Consider the following 8,733-nt stretch of genomic DNA (forward strand, 5'->3'; position numbering starts at 1 on the left):
TCTTATGTCCATCCTTCAGGCAGAAGAATTCAAAATGCAGGGCACACATGAAAAGACACTAAAAACCCAGTTCAAGTCTGAAGGGAGGACTTTACCATCAGGGGCAGATAGTAGGACTTGTTTGTCTATAAGATGCTGGAGTAGAATAAGCATCTTATAATATTTTTAAAGGGTGGAAATTGAAATCTTGACTGCAATGTTACACAGATAAGCAAGGAATATTTACTGAGTGACCAAGTGGCAGATTTTTATTACTGACTAATGAACTTTGTTGATATCAGGCTGTGTGGCTGTGTCTCAATCCTGATAAAGGAGTTTGCTGGGGTTTGTCAGAGATATGGACATAGACTTTTCCAACATAAATGTTCGGGAAAGATTTCCACACCTTAAAGCTAATATAAAGGGTTGGAGTCGCACCGGCATCCTCGTCTGGCAACTTCTTCCCATCAGGCAAAATGAAAGTCCTTGTGAGTATTTTTTTATGCTTCTTTATATTCTTGTGGTGGCTCTTAGAGAAAATGTTCAAATCCAATATGCCTTGGATTTCAGAAGTCTTAGATGAACACTGTGCACGCTTCTAAGCTTCTGTGGTTGAATTAAATAATGTCTTTGGCGATGATAGTGTTAAATATGAGGTCAGATATTTATTGGTCCATTGTCTATTTTCCAAGACATTTACTTAAAAAATGCAAAGATAACATTTTGGAAATATCTAGAGAATTTTAATTTGGAGAATTCTTAATAATAATTCCTTACTATCATGAGCTTGAGAAGGAATGTAGGCATTTTGGGACAACTGCATTTACTATTTAAAAGAGAAAGGGCAATTTTTTTGAAAAAGATAATAGCAGCTGTCATTTTCTGAGTGCATATGAGATCCCATGCAGAACATAAATACTTTGATTTATTCACCTCAAGAATTCTGTGAGCTGAGCAGAAATACCCCTGTCCTATGGATGAGGAGACTGAGGCACAGAGGAATGTGATTTTCCCATTCCAGTAAATATGAGGCTTAGACCTGAAATGTACCCATCTCTGGCCCCACTGGCAGGAGCAACCACGGCACAGCATTCCTGCTGTGCCATCTCTCCTCCCGCCAATCCCAGTCCTGACCCCAGTCTCCCATGGCTCCACTCTGCAGTGCTCCATGAGTAGAGGTCTATGTTTTGACCTAGAATGGAACTCCTTCCCCCAGTGATCTATCCTTTATCCTCATTTAGCTGTTGAGGGAGAAAGCAAAATGATAAGTTCCTTCCCATCAGGTGTTCAAGACTGTTGGCTTAAAGAGTTCCATCTCCAAGGGTCTCTTGATTTTCCAAGAGGAGATCTGTTGCTGAAACCTAATCCCGTAACCTCGGTGTATTAAACAAGGTGTTGGGCGGGTGGTTATTTGTGGGGCGGGGACACTTCCTGAGCTCTCTCTAATTGTATTATTATGGTGGTCAGTCCTCCACCCATCTGTTCAAACCTCTGTATTAGACCCATTTAAATAGAATAGAGAAGAGTGTCAGAGGTTACAGGAGCTGGCCTGGAGCCAGAGAAGGCATGTGGCTGGGCAAGTAGGCAGGTTGGAGATCTGCATGCTGGTCTTTGTCAGACACTCCTCCCCAGTCATCAGAAGAGAAATGTTACTGGTGATTGTTAGGAAAGTAAAAAAATCCTCCTGACAGGTCTTAAAAATACTTGCCTTCCTGCAGACCTCCCTCATGAGCGGTTTGCAATGGCAGTGCGGTACATGGTGGTGTTCAGAAAAGAACGCAAAACTGGGTCCTTTACCCATTGGATAAGACTCTTCACACAACTGCAGCAAAATGTCAGCACTGCGTCAGTGTGTCTCATGGTCCATCAACCTAACATTTGTCTGAGGGCATCACTAAGGAAAATATAGAGGCTTTCCTTGATGTCAGCCTTGAAAGTTTGCCATGCCTCCAAGTATCCTATTTTCATAGTTTCCCTTGGGAATCCATTGTATGTTATCACCACGAATCCCACTGTAATCTGTTTTACCCTTTTGGTCTCAAGGGAATTTGATACATTTTTTTTTTTTTTTATTTTAACCATGACACAACTTCACTTCTGTCATCCAAATCCACTGTGAGTCACACCAGGGTGTTCTCGTAGTAAAAGGAGTCCTTCCTCACTGTTCACCTACTCCAAGTTGTATCTGGCATAAGAACTCTTGCTGCCTACAAGCTTATGATGTTGGGAAGGGTCAGGGATGGGGCATAAAGGTAGAACCTGGTGTCTGACAAATAGCATGAAGGCAGCAAACACCTGTCTAATGAGGGAATGTGTGTTTCACATCTGGGAGATGGACTGTTGACTGCCCATGACCACCCACCTGTGTCTCTAGGTGTATATTTTCTGAGATACTTGTGCTTGTCCTGTCCAGTGTCTCTGTAAGTCCCCATCCTCAATGACTGCCCTATAGAGAATGGATGCAACTGGTCTGTTTTTCAGGTGGTGTTTCTGGTGTTGGCCATCTTTGGGACACAATCTCATGGATATGAGGTAAGTTGGTTTCCTTTGGAATTTATACCCTGCAGTTACTGTCAGGGGAAAAGGAAGATACAAGATCATCTATGTGGAGCACGGTAGAGAGCCCATATGCCCTATTTGGGATGGCATCCCAGAAATAACCAATAATGGAAAAGATAAGTTTGGTTATTTCTTTCCAAACTGCAATCCTTTTAAAAAAAATGCAACCCATTGCTTTACAATGTGGTTTCATTTCTTCTGTGATGTTATTGTATCTCTTATATATAATATAGTAAACCATGAAGAAGAACTTCACATTCTTATTTTAGCATGGTTTTCGGTCTGGGATGCCAGGGAGGAGGTTTCAGACTTCAGTCTCTTGTTCACAACAAGTGGAGGGCTTCATTTTGTTGGAAGGGTTGTCTTTCCAGTGCATAGGACTTATGGAAAAACTATTATGTCTTTGTTGTTAATCTAGGTTTATAACATCATCAGTCCAAACAACAATGGTGGCAATCTTCAGGAGACAGTGACAATCGACAATCAAAAAAATATTGCCATCATTAACATCCATTCAGGTTCATGCTCCTCTACCACGATTTTTGACTATAAACATGTAAGCTGCAAAGAAATTTTTATATTCTTCAAGACTGGGCTTCTAAAGGGTGAAGGGGCAGCTATTTACTATGCATTTGAATTCCAAGAACTATCCTTGCAATTCTTCCAGAATTCCCTCACTTTTGCTTTTCTCTTGTTAGCTTTTTAAAAGATTATTTATTTATTTATTTGTTTGACAGAGAGAAAGAGATCACAAGTAGGCAGAGAGGCAGGCAGAGAGAGATGGGGAAGCAGGTTCGCCCCTGAGCTGAGAGCCCGATGGGGGGCTCAATCCCAGGACCCTGAGATCATGACCCGAGCTGAAGGCAAAGGCTTTAACCCACTGAGCCACCCAGGTGCCCCACTTTTCCCTTTTTTTTTAAAAGGGGAGATTTTATTTATTTCTTTATTTTAGAGAGAAAGAGAGAGAGAAAGAAAGAGTGTTTGAGGAGAGGGAGGGGCAGAGGGAGAGGGAGAGAGAGAACCTCAAGCAGACTCTGAGCTGGGCTCAGATTTGGGCTGGGGGCTCGATCTCATGACCATGAGATCATGACCTGAGCTGAAAGCAGGAGTGGGACACTTAACTGACTGAGCCACCTAGGTTTCCCAATTCAAAGAAAAATGTGTAACAGGTAACATACACATCTGTTTGATCTTTTGACGTGGTAATTGGAGCATCATGATAATTGCCTCACTATGGGCTCAGACAGTGTCTAGAAGAGGGGACCAAAACCCAGAGCATAGCCTGGCACACAGGCTTTCAAAAATATTGGCTGAATGAATAAATGAATGAATTAGGGCTTCTAATAGAAAAACTCATGCAGAAAAAGAGCGATTATGGAATAAACAATCATAGAACAGCAGAAATGCAGAACAACGATACCTCTTCAACTATGTCAGTAGGATATGCGATAAATCATACTTATTCTGGAAGAAGGAAAGTGTGTTAATCCAAACTCTTTACAAGTTTCAGTTACTGCTATTAACAGTAAATCTCAGACACCTGCTTAGAAAAGTTATCGGGTCCTTTATCCATTTATTTGTTTGTTTTCTATTCGTTCCATCTGATCAGGAGGCTGCTTCTACCATGGGACAGAGCATGTACTGTGGATATAAGTAGGTCACAGTCCATCTCACTGAGCATTTGAACGTACTTTCTGTCTCCTTTTTTTGTAGGAATCTCCTCACATGTCTCCTCCCCATTGGCATTGGGAGTTCTAGGACACATCTGAAAACACAGAATTTTTGAAAGATAAAGTTTTAAAGGAAGTTGTACTGAAATCGTTTTTTAAAGCAGATTTCAGGGAAATCCCCCAAGTGTCTTTAAAAAAACAAAAACGAAAACCCAGCGCGGAGAGGACTCGGTTTAAGCCCCTTCCACTGCCATCAGGCTTTGCCTCAGGCTATTTTTGAATTTTAGGAACTGGCAATTTGTGAGAATTGAAAAATGGGAACTAGAAGAGGGTTTGTATGACATACAGCCTCACAGGCTGTATAATTATTTGGGACTCTGTAGAGAAAATTCCATTCGGGGTGAAGGTTAGGTGGCCTCTGGTTTTGTCTGGCTCCATGGGCCTCCCCCACCATTGCTATTTCTATACCACCTTCCTCCAACCCAGCCCCCTCCAGCCTGCTGGGGTTTGAGATGGAGAAAGGAGGGAGAGAAGATGGTAAAGGAGAGAAGAATGGATGAAACGTGTGTGCGTTGGCAGGGAGGGGGAGCATGCCACGCGAAGGAGAGTTTCTCAAGCAGCACTGTCCAGCAGAAATTTCTACAACGCTGGAAATGCTCTATATCTGTATTTTCCAACAGACAAGCTACTGGCTGCTTGTGGCTACAGGGCACCTGAATTGTGTGACGGAGGAAGTGCATTTAAATTTTACTTAATTTGAATTTAAATTTAAATAGCACTCGTGGCTGGGAGTGAACATATTGGAAAGCACAGTTCTAAAGAATACTGCCAAATTGAGGAAAAGGCAGAACGAAATCAATAGAAAGAGAAACAGGGGCACCTGGGTGGCTCAGGTGTTAAGCATCTGCCTTCAGCTCAGGTCGTGTTCCCAGAGTCCTGGGATGGAGTCCCATATCAGGCTCCCTGCTTGGCAGGAAGCCTGCTTCTCCCTCTCCCACTCCCCTGGTTGTATTCCCTCTCTGCTGTGTTAAGTAAATAAATAAAATCTCAAAGAAAGAAAGAAAGAAAGACAGCTGCTGCTTCTTAATTGTTCAAACCCAACACTACAGGTCCTGGTTGCAAAACATGAGAAGTGGGGCACAAATTGTGGGTTTGTACAACCTCAGAGATAGAACCAGCAAGCCAAAAAGTATGATGTAAAAGAAGACGAATGGGTAGAATGGATGGCTAGCAAAAAATGATCACGTGCACTCACTGCGCATACTCAAGGCTTTCCTCAGTGAGGCTCAAATGTCCTCTCCACCTGTTCAGAACCGGGGAGCCAGGCAGGCCGGTAACTGTGTTCTTGCTGCCCCAGGGCTACATTGCATCCCGGCTGCTCTCCCGAAGAGCTTGCTACATCCTGAAGATGGACCATAAAGCGATCCCTGCTCTGGACAAACTAGAACGATACATCTATGAGAAACAGGTGATTCTGCAGGACCCTTCCCCATTCCCCGTTCCTTTGCCCGGGAAAATGGGTACCTACAGAGGAAAGAAGAGAGTAAGGGGGACGATCATAATATTACATCTTACCATGGTTATGCACTCTCCACCTGTTAAAGTGTTTTATCCTTTATTGATTTCGCTTAGCTTCATTTCTACCATCCAACCCCCAATTCGAGAACTTATCATAAATTCCAGCGTTTTTCTGGAAAGGACTGAACAGCAGGGCTCTTAGAAATAGTGACTGGCAGAAAAACAGTGAAGTCATATTAGTCCACAACACAAAGGTGCAAAGAAACAACACGGGACAGCGAGAATAAACGCAAGGCTTGGAACGTGGTGTTGTATTCCCCCCTGTAACTTCCCATCTGTGCCCCCTGTGCCATGGGAGTCACCCTCCCTGGTTTTCACTGCCACCAAGAGGGATATAACATTGGTAATATCGAGGCTTCCCTGCAGACCAAGTGCTCAGAAGGAGACAGCGTCCTGAGCATTGCTGATGGGCTTCTGCTTCATAATATGAAAAAGAAAAAGCTTAGAATAAGGGACATCAGGTTAGGTCAACCTACTTTATCCTATCCCCCTCTCCTCTGCTGTTCTAGGCTATGAAGAACATGTACTCTGACAAATACTTCTGGGTCAAATACAGCCCCCTGCAGTCCTTGATCATGGACATAGACTGGTTCCTGATCGGCTCCCCGATCAGGCATCTCTGCAGTCACATCCCCCTGTACAAGGGGGAAGTGGTTGAGAAGATACGTGAGTACCAGTGAATTATTCCTTCCCCAGACATTTCCTGGAAGCTACCCCGTGTGGGCCATTCCGCTCGGGGTTGTGTTAAATACAGGTAGATGTGAAACATGGCTCATTTTGGTTGAGTTCGGGAACGAAACACCTACAGTGTGTGGCAATCGTGCTAAACATGAGGGAGAGCAAGCAATGAATGAAAACTCCGCCCTGAGGAACACGCCCTCTGGTGGAGAAGTTGATGGGTTAACACAGGATGAAATTTTCAGATGTCCTGGGTGCCTGGGGAGAACTGTTGGATTTCCTCCTGTGCTTCGTGCTGATGGGCGTTAATAATTGTATACTTGGATTGTATACTTGAAAGTTGCTGAGAGGAGATCCTAAGCATTCTTACCACGCACACATAGGAAAGAATTACCCACGTTAACTGTGTGCGGTGACGGATGTGTTCTCTCGATCTTGGTGATCATTCTACAACGTGTGTGTGTATCAAATCAGCACGGTGTACACTTGAAAAGTATACAAATCCACTTGTCAATGATGCTTCAGAAAAGTTTTAAAAACTATTTTCAGAATAGATAGAATGAGTCTAAGGAAGAGCAAGCAAAGTGCACTGATTGACAAGGGAAAAAAGCCCTGAGTGGTCCAGCTAGCATATATCATTGCAGTCATCACTGGTATTTTTATACGAAGTTTCCAAATATGGGAGAGTAGCCAGAGGGAAAGAGGGGCCAGGTTGCAGGTGGCGAATGCAACAAGATAAATTACCCAGAGTAGAGGAAGAAGGTAAGAGGCAAAAGAAAATAATGAGCATTTATCACATTTTTACTGTCTAGAAAATTTTTTTAAAGATATTTTTCTTTTAGCAGGGTCGTTAGTACTTACGACTAAAAGCACACAGGCAGGTCACCCATGCAGAATGTCAGAGCATTAGTCGAATAGACCCAGACAGCACTTCTAGAAGTTGTCAGTCTTTTTTTTTTTTTTTTTAACATTTTATTTAATTACTTGAGAGAGAGCACACGAGAGTGTTGGGGGAGGGGCACAGGGAAAGGGAGAAGCAGAACCCTCCACTGAGCAGGGAGCCCAGGACGGGGGAAGGCTCCATCCCAGGAACCCGAGATCACCACCTGAGCCCAAGGCAGCCGCTTAACCGACTTAGCCCAGGGGCCCCCAGGACTTGTCAGTCTTATTTAAGCTAACGCATCATTACCCTTTGCAATACAAGGGTAGCTAAAAACTTGGGTAACAGAGAATTACATGTACAATCCCTCGTCAAGACATTAACGAGAAGGCAGGGGTCTGCTGCATTCTAATAATGTAATTCTAATAATTCTAATAATAATAATGTTTCTCAATGCTCCTTCTTCACAAATTTGTCCCTTTTTCAGAAAACCTCAGTACTCGCTCCTGCTCAAAGACTGGATTCCTGGGCATCTTTGGATACTCCATCTGCGCAAGCGTGGACGTTTAAGGCCCCCCAACCCCCGCCCCCACCACCCCGTGTTGTTTTTTCTAAGACACGCGCCCTTGTTTTCCACTCAGCAGCCAAATTAAGTTCTTTCCCAATGCCCCAACTAATGTTGAGACTCAGTAGTAAAACATAAATCCTATTATCTACAGGTCTCTGGGTGTTTGCTTTTTTTTTTTTTTTTGTAAATAAAAAAGGGCAGCCAAACCATGCTGATGTCAACATGTAGAAGGCAAGCATTTGCCAGGATTTCAAGTGAAGCACATAAAGTGTGAAACTTCCCGATGATAAAGCTGAGTCATTACAGGGTGGCCAGTGGGATGCACGTGTCCGTCCTGCCTCCATCAGACCAGCTGCCCGTCTGTCCACCAAAACGAAGGGGATTCAGAGCACACTTGTCTTGATGAGTACTGAGAAATGTATAGAATTGTTGAATCATGATCATGACCGTTGTACCCCTGAAGCTATTATAACACCGTAATTTAATTATACTCGACTAAGAAAATAATAAAATAAAACTCTGATCAAAAATAAAACAAAACCAACTCCTTGCGCACTCTGGGCGGAGCAGGTGATGGCTTCCCCCTGCTGAGGGGGGTGGGGTTTGGTGTTCTCTCAGCAGGTGATGGAAACTATCCCCTCTGACAAGGCACCCAGTCGGGAAGGCCAGTCACATGCCTTTTAGAAAATGCCTTTTAGTTCATCGAGGCACTAGTCTCAACTTAATAAGTACTATTACAATATATTTTGTCTTGGACTGAGGGGAGAGGTTGTGGGGAACACCCATCCTCCAGAGAAAGATGAACCTTCCTGAAAATCTCG

At 43.5% G+C, this 8,733-nt stretch overlaps 1 protein-coding gene across 1 annotated transcript; it reads left to right on the forward strand.

Annotated features, from left to right (window-relative positions):
* Window positions 1-455: 455 nt before the first annotated feature.
* On the forward strand, window positions 456-7,914 carry GKN2 (gastrokine 2). Its single transcript, XM_045978693.1, has 6 exons — window positions 456-467; window positions 2,461-2,511; window positions 2,957-3,094; window positions 5,566-5,676; window positions 6,296-6,452; window positions 7,832-7,914. The coding sequence occupies exons 1-6, from the start codon at window positions 456-458 to the stop codon at window positions 7,912-7,914; spliced, it is 552 nt and encodes a 183-aa protein (XP_045834649.1).
* The last annotated feature ends 819 nt before the right edge of the window (window positions 7,915-8,733 follow it).

This window comes from Meles meles, chromosome 15 (assembly GCF_922984935.1).
Source record: "Meles meles chromosome 15, mMelMel3.1 paternal haplotype, whole genome shotgun sequence".
NCBI lineage: Eukaryota > Metazoa > Chordata > Mammalia > Carnivora > Mustelidae > Meles > Meles meles.

Bases quoted from the DNA above. Each gene is read 5' to 3' on its own strand.
- GKN2 (XM_045978693.1), top strand. The intron at 5,677-6,295 runs GTGATTCTGCAG...CTGCTGTTCTAG, and splicing joins GATACATCTATGAGAAACAG to GCTATGAAGAACATGTACTC. The intron at 6,453-7,831 runs GTGAGTACCAGT...TCCCTTTTTCAG, and splicing joins GGAAGTGGTTGAGAAGATAC to AAAACCTCAGTACTCGCTCC.